This window comes from Anser anser (assembly GCF_964211835.1).
Source record: "Anser anser genome assembly, contig: HAP1_SCAFFOLD_32, whole genome shotgun sequence".
Classification (NCBI taxonomy): domain Eukaryota; kingdom Metazoa; phylum Chordata; class Aves; order Anseriformes; family Anatidae; genus Anser; species Anser anser.
In genome coordinates this window covers 2,435,307-2,448,379 of record NW_028154148.1, presented here as the reverse complement: position 1 = coordinate 2,448,379, position 13,073 = coordinate 2,435,307, and the positions used below count along the sequence as shown (strand labels likewise).

The window sequence follows — 13,073 nt, the reverse complement described above, 5'->3', positions numbered from 1 at the left end:
GATCCCAAGACACTCTCCCTCCTTCCTAGGAGACACCTAAACATCCATTTACCGTCCTGGGTCATGTGTGGAAAACTGAGGCTGAAAGACTCAAGAGCAGGACACTTCAAATGCCTGAGAAGGAACCCATCAGCTTGCCCCACTTTGGGGAATCATCCCCTTCCAACTAGGGATATGAAAGTGAAAAATGTGAAGTGACCCATCAGGTCAATGCGCAGAGGAAGGGAAAGTCACACATATTGTGCTGGAGTGTCAGAAGGCAAAAAGCACTGCATTGTGCCTCAGAGTAATCAAGGAGACCTAATCCAGTTCATCTGTGAGATAAAGCAGAGTGAAGGACGCTGAGTTGTGTCCTAACATGAAGAAGGATGTACATCACTGGTGACGGAGCTGTCTTTTTGTGCCATCACCAATGCAAATTATACAAGAACTACATCAAATAAAGGTAACCTGTCCCACCCTGGCCCTGTCACACCACAGGGCAGCAGAGGGACCTTTTTCAGTTTCAGCCTCTTTTTCAGAGAGGCTTTGCCCTCTCCCTGTGCACCATGGGGCAGAGCCAGGCCCTGGACGCTCCGTGAGTGCCGTGCAGGTCGTGGCAGGCTGCGGTGAGGGGACAAATGCCCTGGGCCCCCTTCCTGCTCTGCCCAGGCCAGCAAGGGCCCCGAGCGGCCTCGTGTCCCCTGCCCCTGCAGCTCGGGGCTCCCTTCCCCAGCCCTGGCTCTGCAGCACCAAGCCCTGCTGGGAGCCCTCCCCTGCATGCTGCCACCACTCCCTGACGCTGCTGGTGCCCTCTGACGGGCACTGCCCAGCCCAGACCAGATCCTGCCCACCTCTCCCCACCCCCCTGCCGTCGCCTTGTCACCCAGTCTTGGCCCTTTCCGCTTGCTCACTGAAGGCCTCTGAGATCTATGTGCTGTGGCCTCGCTGTGTGTCCTGGCATTGCAGAGCTCCCATCAGCCCGTGCATCCTTTGGCTTGGCTTTACTGTGAAGACCCACTCACTGCCCACCCAACACAAGGCTCACGGCATCCCAGGAGAACCCTTAGGATATCCTGGTGGCTCCCAATACCTCCTTGATGCCACCAGCCCTGTCACGTTTCAATCCCAGGAAGCTGCTTCTTGACCAGTCAGGGCCTCCAGGGGCACTGGGAATCCACCAGTGATGACTCAGTCCAGCCCTGACTCCCTCACCCAGCACCCCGTGCCCTCCTGCCCCTGTGTCCAGATGGCACCCAAGCACAAGAGTGAGGCCTTGAGCCTGGCATTCCCTGAGCATCTTCTGCACTCCAGTTTGGGAAGAAGAGCCCTGAGCACTGAGCAACTTCACTTTTAGTACCGAGATGCCACAATGGAGGCCAGGTGTCCTTTAGGAATAAACACGTTTACAGAATACCTCGCGGTCAAACAGAGGGTTGGTCATCTGGAAAAGAGGAATGAAAGCAAATATTTATCTGCAAACAGAATTACAAACAATACTACACATCAAGGTCAAAGATTACCTGAAATTAACTTGAATAAAAATAGAAAAGTGAGATATCCAAATCATTGCTAAGTAAATATTACCACTAGAATCAGTTTCTTCAGTGTGGCTTTCAGCTCCTGGTTCCTCATGCTGTAGATGAGGGGGTTCACTGCAGGAGGTACTACCACATATAAAACTGCCACCACCAGGTCCAGGGATGGTGAGGAGACAGAGGGGGGCTTCAGGTAGGCAACCATGACAGTGCTGACAAACAGGGAGACCACAGCCAGGTGAGGGAGGCACGTGGAGAAGGCTTTGTGCCGACCCTGCTCAGAGGGCATCCTCAGCACTGCCCTGAAGATCTGCACATAGGACAGCACAATGAAAACAAAACAACCAAAGACTAAACAAACACTAAACACAAGTGCCCCAACTTCCCTGAGGTAGACATCTGAGCAGGAGAGCTTGAGGATCTGGGGGATTTCACAGAAGAACTTGTCCACAGCATTGCCTTGGCAGAGGGGCAGGGAAAATGTAGTGGCCGTGTGCAGGACAGCATTGAGAAAGCCACTGCCCCAGGCAGCTGCTGCCATCTGGGCACAAGCTCTGCTGCCCACGAGGCTCCCGTAGTGCAGGGGCTTGCAGATGGCAACGTAGCGGTCGTAGGCTGTGATGGTGAGAAGGGAATACTCTGCCCCAACCAAGTAGACAGAAAAGAAGACCTGTGCAGCACACCCTTGATAGGAGATGGCCCTGGTGTCCCAGAGGGCATTGGTCATGGCTTTGGGGAGAGTGGTGGAGATGGATCCCAGGTCGAGGAGGGCGAGGTTGAGGAGGAAGAAGTACATGGGGGTGTGGAGGCGGTGGTCGCAGGCTACGGCGGTGAGGATGAGGCCATTGCCCAGGAGGGCAGCCAGGTAGATGCCCAGGAAGAGCCCGAAGTGCAGGAGCTGCAGCTCCCGCGTGTCTGCGAATGTCCGCAGGAGGAACTCACTCACAGAGCTGCTGTTGGGCATTTCCTGGTTCTGGGCATGGTTTTTCGACCAAGGAGGGAAAACTCAGTAAGAAAATACAACAGAATTATCTGATAATATGTGATTCTGTTTCAACCTATTAAGCAGACATTAGGCAGGTCCCTTTCATGAGCTCTGACTGGTGCTGCCTGAGGCTGTCCCTAGGAGCAGAGGACTCTGCTGTGGACAGTGTAGTTAACAGTCCTTACCTATAGAAAGAAGTAAAGAGGAACATGGAGTATTCTCAGATTAACTTAACTCTCGACATGAACGAATTTTTGCTGCCAAGTCCCCTAAGGGCAGAGAAGGGCTGTGGCAATTTCTTTTTTCTATACTGTCATTCCTGCTGCACTTCAAGTGAAACCCTGTGGATCCTCAGAGTTACAGATACTATTTCTCTGGTGCCGAGTGTATTTCAGAGAGCACAGCCGGTCTGTCCATCAGTTCTGATCTCAGCTGCCCTGTGCTGGTGGGAGAGGAGAGCAGCGATTGTCCCAGGGAGGTGCCTGAGCCCTCCCTCGCACAGCATTTCTGGCAGCAGCTCCCTCTCACCACCTGTCCATGTCCCTGCTGCCTGCCCGTGTCCCTGCTGGGAGCTGGTCCTGTGTCCCCATATCTCCTCCCTGTACATGCTCACATACCCATCCCACAGTCTATGTGCAAAGATTCACTCAGATTCCCCTCCACAACAGGAATCTGAAAGCACAGAATCCAAAAATCTCAGATTAACCAATCCTCAGTCTTCCCCTTCAAATGCCCCCTTATAAATGACATTCACTAAAGCATCTTCTACTCCTCGCTGGAGTAACAGACATCCTGACAGCGGCTATCAGGCATCAGATGTGCCAGCTGTAGAAGACCCCTCTGGCAACCCCAACTGCATGGCCCTGCTGTCAGAGACTCACGGTGCCTGCAGATCTGTCCTGCCACACGCTGCCCTCTGTTGCTGCGCTCCTCACTGCCTCCAAGCCCTCTCTCCTTCTCTTCTGTCCCCGTGCCAGCTGCGGTCAGAGCCCCCAGCCCTGCTGCGCTGTGCACAGGAGCTGCTCCTGGGCAGAGCTGTCTCTCTGCACCAGGGCCCTCTTGCCACGAGCTCTCTCTGTCCCACGAGCCCGGCCCAGCTCAGCACCAGACGCCCAGCCCAAGGCATTGGAATCCCCCCTCGGGGGGCTTTGCTGAGAAGCCCACGAACCTCAGGCACTGAGAGACAATTGAAGACATCTCTCAACAAGTCCAAGTCAGAGGCAAGTTTCCTGCAGTGTCCCCCTGAGGGCCAGCACTGACACAGCCTCCCTTGGAGCTCGTTAGAGCAGAGCATTGGAGGCAGTGAGGACAAGGAGACAAAGGCAGTGTGAAGGTGACACTGATGTGTAGGAGAACTGGATGTGTTTCACTAAGCACAAGGGCCCAAACAATAATGAATGATTGAAAATTTGAAAAGACAGAAAAAGGAGTTAAAACAGTAATAATAACAATAATAACAATAAAAATAATGACAATACTATGTACAAAGTAAGTGATGCACCACGCAATTGCTGAGAAGCCCCTCACTGATGCTCAACCTGTCCCTGAGCATTGGTCCGCTGCACCCTGGCCAGCCTGCATCAGGATCTCTTGTGCACGTCCCTTCACCTTCAGTTCTTTTAGTGTGAAATCAGCTTTCAGAGGAATTTGGAGTATTTTCTTCCCTTTCTCAAACACTTCCTCTGCTGTGTCACCCCACACAACGATGCCATCCATGTACTGCAGGTGTTCAGGAGCTTCCTCCTCTTCCAGGCCAGTCTGGATCAGTCCATGGCAAATGGTAGGGCTGAGTTTCCTGCCCTGGGGCAGTCGATGCCAGGTTGAAAGCAAGCTGTGGCCTTCAGTCTGCTGGCAAACGCATGGAGAAAAATGCATTAGGGATATCAGTTGTGGCAAAACGCTTGGGTGCCTTTGATCCCAGTGTGCATGGAAGCTCTACCGTGTCCGGCATGGCAGCACTCAGCACTGCATGACTTCCTTCAGGCCACGACAATCCTCTGTCGGCGGACTCGGTTGGTGCTCTACTGACTGAGGTGCACGGCTGTGGCAGTGATTGGCACCAGCTGTCCTTCAGCCCTCATCAACCCCACAACAGAAGGGTCCTGTGAGAGACCAAGGAAAGGTAGACAACAGCATCATGTCCTCCATCTCCAAGGCAGCTGTGCCAAAAGCCCACCCATACCCTTTTGGGTCCTTGAAATATCTCTCCTCTCCTGAAGCAGTCTCTTCCAAGGATGCACAGAGTCCGGGGCCAGTCCCAGTGGGGTGCTTTTGCCACTCCTTCCCACTTAGACTCACTTCAGCCTCCAGCACAGGTCAGTGTTGGGATCCCCCTGTCACTCCAGACATACAAATGGGTTCACCCCTCCACAGCTTGATGGCACTAGGGTACACTGTGCAGTGGTGTCCACTGGAGCCTGAGACTTCTGGGGGCCTGATGTGCAAGGCCATCGAATCCACACAGCCCAATACAGCCGATTTTCCCCTTCCTCCCCCTGGCTGGAGGCAGGGCCCCTCTCGTCCTGCTCATAGTATTCCTTACTGTGTCTGCAGGACTGCCCGCTGGAAAGTGGAGCAGCAGTTCTCTAAGAACCCCTTTTAGGGATTGTTTTTCCTTGCCACTCACATACCCGTGCCTCTAGGGTTGAGGCAGATTTTCCATCCCACTTTCTCATGTCCTCTCCACGGTCACACAGGTAAAACCACAGGGTGACACATCGTGTGTACCCACCATCTCTCCTTTCGTGCCCTCTGAGTCCAGGGAGGGGCCCCGTTTCTTCCAGCACCAGAGCAGCATAGGGATAGGGATCGCGTGATTACTGATGCTCTTAGGACCTCTTCCTCTTCATCCTCCTACTCACATGATGGTCCAGCTTTTTGAAGCCTGCCTCATCTTCTTTCTCCTCCTTTCTTGGCTAGGTAGGATTTTATTTTCTCTCTAAAAAAAATGACTTTCATATCCATTGTTTTTTCTTGCATATAGGAGCAACTGATACAGTCACAGGTTGCTTCTCTGGCCCAGACAAAGGGCCTATAAAAGGAGCTGGAGTTGCTGCAGGGCATTCTGCAGATGCTGTAGTGGCTGCAGGGCCTGTCAGAGGGGTTGGAGTGGCTGCAGGGCTTGTCACAGGGGTTGGAGTGGCATTGATTGTGGCTCTGTAAGCATAGGCCGAGACCCAGCACACTGCAGTGGTATGTGTCTCTTTGGAAATGTCAGGGTGATAACACCACTTTTTCAAGCATTTCACAGTTTTTTAAGATTCTGCACTTGCTCAGGGATGACGTTCCAAAGCTTTGGAGGTGCCCCCTGCTCTAGGTGCCTGCCCAGATCCTCCCACACTCCCTGCCACTCCTCACTCTCCTGTCTCCATGCACATCTCTGGATGGCATGTTTAAGTAGTTGCTTAAACATAAACAAAAGATGGAACACATGCAGGAAATGTAACAATAGGAACATGCTAGTTTGACCATCCCAAGGATATTCAAAGCTTTGGAGAGTTATTGTAATTAGCCTGGAGGAGAAGGGGCAGGTGAAGGAGAAAAGGAGAGTGAAGAAGTGGGGAAAGGCCTCCCCCACTGTCCATACCAGTTCCAGCCCCCCACCTCCTGCCCCACCCCACATAGATTTACTCCCTGAGGAGAAAAGGCAAAAAGTGTAAAAGAGTGTAACTACTAAGAGTTTCTAAGAGATGAAGAGATGGTTCCCGAGGTACAGAGGTGCAATAATGTTATCCTATCAGAAGTCAGTGTTATCCAATACAGCAAAAGATTAACCTTAAACCTGTCCCCAGAATTGATGAACAGCATGACATGGAAGTCAGACTCTTAGCAATGTGCTATACAACACAATTCTGAAAACAAGCACAACAGACCCCGGATCAAAAAGTTCGACATTGTGATCAGCAACTGCTAAACTGATCTAATGCTTAGAACAACTTACTTTTAAAACGCTCTGGTCAGATCTGTCATCTCAACCTTTGTGCTCCACGCTAAGCACCAAGAAGACTTGCTGTGGTTTGACCCGGCAGGCAGCTCAGCACTACAAAGCTATTCATCCACTGGGATGGAGGAGAGAACTGGGAGGAAAGGAAAAAAAAAAAATTTATGGGTTGATATAAAAGCAGATTAATAGGACACAAAGGAAATAATAACAACAATAATAACAACAACATAATAATAATAGAATATATTATTATTATTATTATTATAGATACAAATAGACTAAGGAGATGATCTTTTTGTGTGCATATCAAAAGAAAGAAAAGACGGGTGGTGGTGATTAGTTGGAAAGTGTTGGACCTGAGCATGACAGACATGGTATGGAATAAGTGGTGAATATTGTCCTAGTTTTTGCTGCAAAAGAGTACATTTTTCTTCCTAGTAGCTGGTATGGTGCTGTGTTTCATATTTACAGAATTACAGAACAGTTTGGGTATGAAAGGACCTTAAAAATCACATCATTCCAACTCCCCTGCCATGAACAGAGACACCTTCCACTAGACCAGGTTGCTGAAGGCCCCATCCAAACTGGCCTTGAACACCTCCAGGGATGGGGCATCCACAACTTCTCTGGGCAGCCTGTTCCTCTCACCCTCTGAGTAAAGAACTTCTTTCTAATGTCTAATCTGAATCTACCCTCTTTCAGTTTAAACCATTACCCCTAGTCCTATCGCTGCTCTCTTTGATGAAGAGTCCCTCCCCAGCTTTCCTGTAGGCCCCTTTAGGTACTGGAAGGCCGCTGTAAGGTCTCCCCGGAGCCTTCTCTTCTCCAGGCTGAACAACCCCAACTCCCTCAGCCTGTCTTCATAGGAGAGGTGCTCCAGCCCCTTGATCATCCTCGTGACCCTCCTTTGGACTCATTCTAATAGATCCATGTCCTTCTTGTGCTGGGGGCCCCAGAGCTGAATGCAGTACTCAAGGTGTGACCTCACCAGGGCCGAGTAGAGAGGCACAATCACTTCCCTATTCCTGCTGGCCACACCATACCTGGTACAAGCCCGGATGCTGTTGGCCTTCTTGACCACCTGAGCACCCTGCTGGCTCCTATTCAGCCGACTATCCACCAATATCCCCTGATCCTTTTCCCCTGGGCAGCTGTCCAGACACTCTTCCCCCAGCATTATGTTGGGCTGTTGTGCCCCAAGTACAGGACCCAGCACTTGGCCATGTTGAATTTCATGCAGTCGGCCTCAGCCCATGGGTGCAGCCTATCCAGATCCCTCTGCAGAGCCCTCCCACCCTTGAGTCGATCTGCACTTGCATCTAACTTGGTGTCGTCTGCCAACTTACTGAGGGTGCACTCGATCCCTTCATCCAGATCACTGATGAAATTATTGAAAAAGAAGATACAGCCAATTTTTAACCCAAGAAAGCATACATCCCTCCTGGCCTTGAGCAGCCAGTTTCCCCAGGAGAATGCTGGGAGAAACAGTTTCAAAAACCTTACTGAGGTCTAGGTAGACCACATCCACAGCCTTTCTCTTCTCCACTGAGCACATCGCCTTGTCTTAGAAGGAGATCAGATTTGCCAAGCAGGACCTGGCTTTGGTAAACTCATGCTGACTGGGTCTGGTCACCTGGTGGTTCTGTAAGTGTTATGTGATGCTACTCAAGATAATCATCTCCATGAGCTTCACCAGCACCGAGGTCAGACTGACAGGTCTGTAGTTCCCCAGATCCTCCTTCTGCCCCTTCTTGTAGATGGCCGTCACATTTGCTAGTCGCCAGTCAACTGGGACCTTGCCTGATAGCCAGGACTGCTGATAAATGGTGGAAAGTGGCCTGGTGAGCACTTCTGCCAGCTCCCTCAGTACCAACACGTGGATCCCACCTGGCCCCATAGACTTGCGTACGTCTAAGTGGAGTAGCAGGTCTCAAAACTTTTCCTCATGGATTATGAGGGCTTCATGCCACTCGCTGTCCCTATCTACCAGTTCAGGAGTCTGAGTAAGAGGGGAACAACTGTTCTTGCTGCTGGAGAATGAGAATGTTTTATGAATTAAAATATAAATTATTATTTAATTATCCTTAATAGATAGATTGGGCTCCAGTTGGTCTTTTGACCTTCAAATTTTTTCCCTGCACAGCCTCACAACATTCAGAATGCGGTTCCAAACAAAATGACAACATACATGAGAAGGAAGCAGAGAAAAGATAGAATCCAGTGGAATTCAATCCCCTATAATTACGTGATGATATGATGCAGCTTTATTCCACTACATACTCTATTGTCCAAATTGTCCTGCAATTGTTGATGCAGTTATCTTGTAATAGACAGCATAACCAGGGTGAGCCATCTGCCTGCAGATATTAACAGCTGACAGAATGGAGCATCAGTGTGGAGGAACAATGAAAAAATGAAGGATTTTTCCTATAAAAACCTCTTGACACTTACAAGGAGAAGAGCCCAGTCCTGCACCAGAGGAAGAGGAACCCCACACATCAGGGCAGACTGGGACCCTGCTGAGTGAGCAGTGCCCAGGAGGAGGAGGGCCTGGGCACTACGAGGGATGCCATACGAGCAGTGGTGCTGCTCACCAGGAACCAGGCCAGTTTCCTACAGAGCTGCTTTACGAGGAGCATGACCACCAAAAAATCTGAGTTATCAGACTCTGCTCAGATCCGGTGTGACACCACACAGATAAGGGGCTAGAGCTAGCAGGAAAAGATTTGCAGGTCTGGAAGTCCCTAGGACAGTCTGGTGTGGAGAGCAGCAAGGACTGTAGAAAGGCTGAGAGTCCCAACAGGACCCAGGGCTTTGTGTCCATGGCTCTGGCTGTTGTCTCTGCCACTGAGGCCTACGAGGAGACAGCTTATCGGTAAAGCACCAGGGCCTCATTGCCTCCTCGCCCCCACCCATGAACCAGGCAGGGCTCGTACCATTCTCCTGCACTTGGCCATGCACATCCCCATCTCCTCCTGCCCCACGAAGAGCCCTGAGCAGTGTGTGAAGGGAAAGGATCTCCCTTCCCAGGGGATGGGGTCAAGGCCTGGCCCTTGTGCTTGGTGACACACATCCAGTTTTCCTACACATCAGGGTCACCTTCACAGTGCCTTTGTCTCCTTGTCCTCACTGCCTCCAATGCTCTGCTCTAACGAGCTCCACGGGAGGCTGTGTCAGTGCTGGCCCTCAGGGGGACACTGCAGGAAACTTGCCTCTGACTTGGACTTGTTGAGAGATGGCTTCAATTGTCTCTCAGTGTCTGAGGTTCGTGGGCTCCTCAGCAGAGCCCCCCGAGGGGGGATTCCAATGCCTTGGGCTGGGCGTCTGGTGCTGAGCTGGGCCGGGCTCGTGGGACAGAGAGAGCTCGTGGCAAGAGGGCCCTGGTGCAGAGAGACAGCTCTGCCCAGGAGCAGCTCCTGTGCACAGCGCAGCAGGGCTGGGGGCTCTGACCGCAGGTGGCACGGGGAGAGGAGAGAAGGAGAGAGGGCTTGGAGGCAGTGAGGAGCGCAGTAACAGAGGGCAGCGTGTGGCGGGACAGATCTGCAGGCCCTTCGCACCGTGAGTCTCTGGCAGCAGAACATGTAAATGGGATTTCCAAAGAGTTTTTCTGAAGCCAACACAGCTCATGGTGGATAGGATCTGACAGGATAGATATCTCTGTTTCTCCAATATGAAGTAGACGCTGCCATTCCTCCTGGCTTCTCCACCTGGCCGTGCTGCTGCTGCTCTTGTTCCCAGGCTGCCTGGGGATGGGGGTTTCACCTGCCCATGGAGTGAGCCCTCGGGGTGCTTGGGGGAAGGGGAGTGTGGGGACAGGGTGAGGGGTCTGGAGATGGGCACTTTGAGCCCTGATTCAGCAGTGTCCTGGTTCTTTTCAGGTGAACATGTAGTTATCCTTCAGCTCATAAACATGCCAGCAGAAGAGACCAGTCTTTTTTGACAGACTGGCTGTCCCCTCAGAAGGACAGTCTGCACTAAATGGACAGTCCCTTGTATCTGAGGATCGACAAGGTTTCACTTGGAGTGCAGAAGGAATGAAAATCTAAAAAGAAACAGAAATTCTCACAGCCCTGCTATGCAGTTGGGTGAATTTGGAAGAGCAATGTGGATAATCACTTAATATCAGGAGTGAATTTAATCAGGGATTAACACATGTTCCCCTTTCCTTATCGTTATAGGTGAGGACTGGTTACTACACTGACCACAGAAAAGTTCCCTTATTCCAGGGACAGCCTCAGTCAGTGTCAGTTAAAACTCATGAAAGGGACCTGACCGAAGTCTCTTTGAGGGGATGAAGCGGAATTACTTATTATCAGGTAATTCTGTACTATCTTACTGTGCTTTTGTTCTTTGGGCAGGACGCCATGCCCAGAGCCAGCAAATGGCCAACAGCAGCTCTGTGAGTGAGTTCCTCCTGCTGGCATTCACAGACACGCGCGAGCTGCAGCTCCTGCACTTCGCGCTCTTCCTGGGCATCTACCTGGCTGCCCTCCTGGGCAACGGCCTCATCCTCACCGCCGTAGCCTGCGACCACCGCCTCCACACCCCCATGGACTTCTTCCTCCTCAACCTCGCCCTCCTCGACCTGGGCTGCATCTCCACCACTCTGCCCAAAGCCATGGCCAATGCCCTCTGGGACACCAGGGCCATCTCCTATCAAGGATGTGCTGCACAGGTCTTTTTCTTTGCCTTCTTGATTACAGCAGAATTTTATGTTCTCACCATCATGTCCTACGACCGCTACATTGCCATCTGCAAGCCCCTGCACTACGGGAGCCTCGTGGGCAGCAGAGCTTGTGCCCAGATGGCAGCAGCTGCCTGGGGCAGTGGCTTTCTCCATGCTGTCCTGCACACGGCCAGTACATTTTCCCTGCCCCTCTGCCAAGGCAATGCTGTGGACCACTTCTTCTGTGAGATCCCCCAGATCCTCAAGCTCTCCTGCTCAGATGCCTACCTCAGGGAAGTTGGGGCACTTGTGTTTAATGTTTCTTTAGTATTTGGCTGTTTTGTTTTCATTGTGCTGTCCTATGTGCAGATCTTCAGGGCCGTGCTGAGGATGCCCTCTGAGCAGGGCCGGCACAAAGCCTTTTCCACGTGCCTCCCTCACCTGGCCGTGATCTCTCTATTTATCAGTACTGGCATGTTTGCCTGCCTGAAGCCCCCCTCCATCTCTTCCCCGTCCCTGGACCTGGTGGTGTCTTTTCTGTACTCAGTGGTGCCTCCAGCAGCGAACCCCCTCATCTACAGCATGAGGAACCAGGAGCTGAAGCATGCGCTCTGGAAATTAATGACTAGATGTGTTTCGGAAGCAATAAATTTCCATTCTACCTCTGCAGATGACTAATAATGCCAATGACTGCAAGAACAACTAATATTATGTATATAATTATATTTGTGTGTGTTTGTTTATTTATGAGTGTTTTATTACAGGACTTTCTTTGTTTTAATACGGCTAAAGTTGCCCATTAAAATGATATCACAGTATCACAGTATCAGAGATTTCTAGGTTGGAAGAGACCTCAAGATCATTGAGTCCAACCTCCGACCTAACACTAAGTACTCCACTAAACCATATCGCTAAGCTCTACATCTAAACGTCTTTTAAAGACCTCCAGGGATGGTGACTCCACCACCTCCCTGGGCAGCCCGTTCCAATGCTTAATAACCCTTTCGGTAAAGAAGTACTCCCTAACATCCAACCTAAAACTCCCCTGTCGCAACTTTCGCCCATTCCCCCTCGTCCTGTCACCAGGCACGTAGGAGAACAGACCAACCCCCACCTCTTTACAGCCTCCTTTAAGGTAACTGTAGAGAGCAATAAGGTCGCCCCTGAGCCTCCTCTTCTCCAGGCTGAACAATCCCAGCTCCCTCAGCCGCTCCTCGTAAGACTTGTTCTCCAGACCCCTCACCAGCTTGGTCGCCCTTCTCTGGACTCGCTCGAGCACGTCCATGTCCTTCCTGTAGCGAGGGGCCCAAAACTGAACACAGTACTCGAGGTGCGGCCTAATGATTCATCTCATTTCTTTTACTGTATGTACCTGTCAAGTATAGCTCAGAGATTCTGTATATGAGGAGCCAGGCCCTCTGTGAATTTAAATAAAAGAAAGGAGCCCGTTGTTCCACTTCCATTTCAGTATGTACGTGTTGAATGTATATACTGAGACTCTGTACATGAGGAGAACCGTCTCTCTGTGAACATAAACAAAGTGAAGGAGCCTGCACTGCCTTCCTTGTGTGACGTCCTTCCTCTGAGAGCTGCTCTGGCTCTGCAGGGGCAGTGCCATGTGCAGGGCTGCAGAGGAAAAGAGTCCCATCCCAGCAGCACGGCCAGGGAGCACCAGCGCTTGGGGCATGCCGAGCTGCTCTCTTGCCACTGCCCCCCTCTCGTGCTGAGCCCTGCTGGTGGGGTCAGGCCCGGTTGCTCCTGTAGCTTGGTGCCAGTGCTGCTGTGGGGCTGTGCTGGGACTGCAGGCAGGGACAGGCAGTGGGCACGGCAGTGGCACAGCCGGCCTGCGCTGCAGCACTTCCCTCCTAAGGGGGGATCTCCTCCAAGGTGGACTGACCACAGCTCAAGGGCTCAGTCTGCTGTGAGCAGGCAGAGGAGAGCTCTGCAGCCCCAGGGCACGCA

The 13,073-nt window shown here is 51.6% G+C and overlaps 2 protein-coding genes across 2 annotated transcripts; one reads left to right on the top strand and one right to left on the bottom strand.

Annotated features, from left to right (window-relative positions):
• Positions 1–1,551: 1,551 nt before the first annotated feature.
• LOC310890520 (olfactory receptor 14C36-like) lies at positions 1,552–2,569 on the bottom strand (the record flags this gene model as incomplete). Its single annotated transcript, XM_083852850.1, has 1 exon — positions 1,552–2,569. Exon 1 carries the CDS (start codon positions 2,479–2,481, stop codon positions 1,552–1,554), a length of 930 nt encoding a protein of 309 aa, XP_083708976.1. The 5' UTR covers positions 2,482–2,569.
• Positions 2,570–9,690: 7,121 nt separating this feature from the next.
• On the top strand, positions 9,691–12,722 carry LOC310890613 (olfactory receptor 14C36-like). Its single transcript, XM_083852926.1, has one exon. The coding sequence runs from the start codon at positions 10,737–10,739 to the stop codon at positions 11,787–11,789; it is 1,053 nt and encodes a 350-aa protein (XP_083709052.1). The 5' UTR covers positions 9,691–10,736; the 3' UTR covers positions 11,790–12,722.
• Positions 12,723–13,073: the final 351 nt, after the last annotated feature.

Bases quoted from the DNA above. Each gene is read 5' to 3' on its own strand.
- LOC310890613 (XM_083852926.1), top strand. From the start codon at position 10,737: ATGAAGCGGAATTACTTATTATCAGGTAATTCTGTACTATCTTACTGT.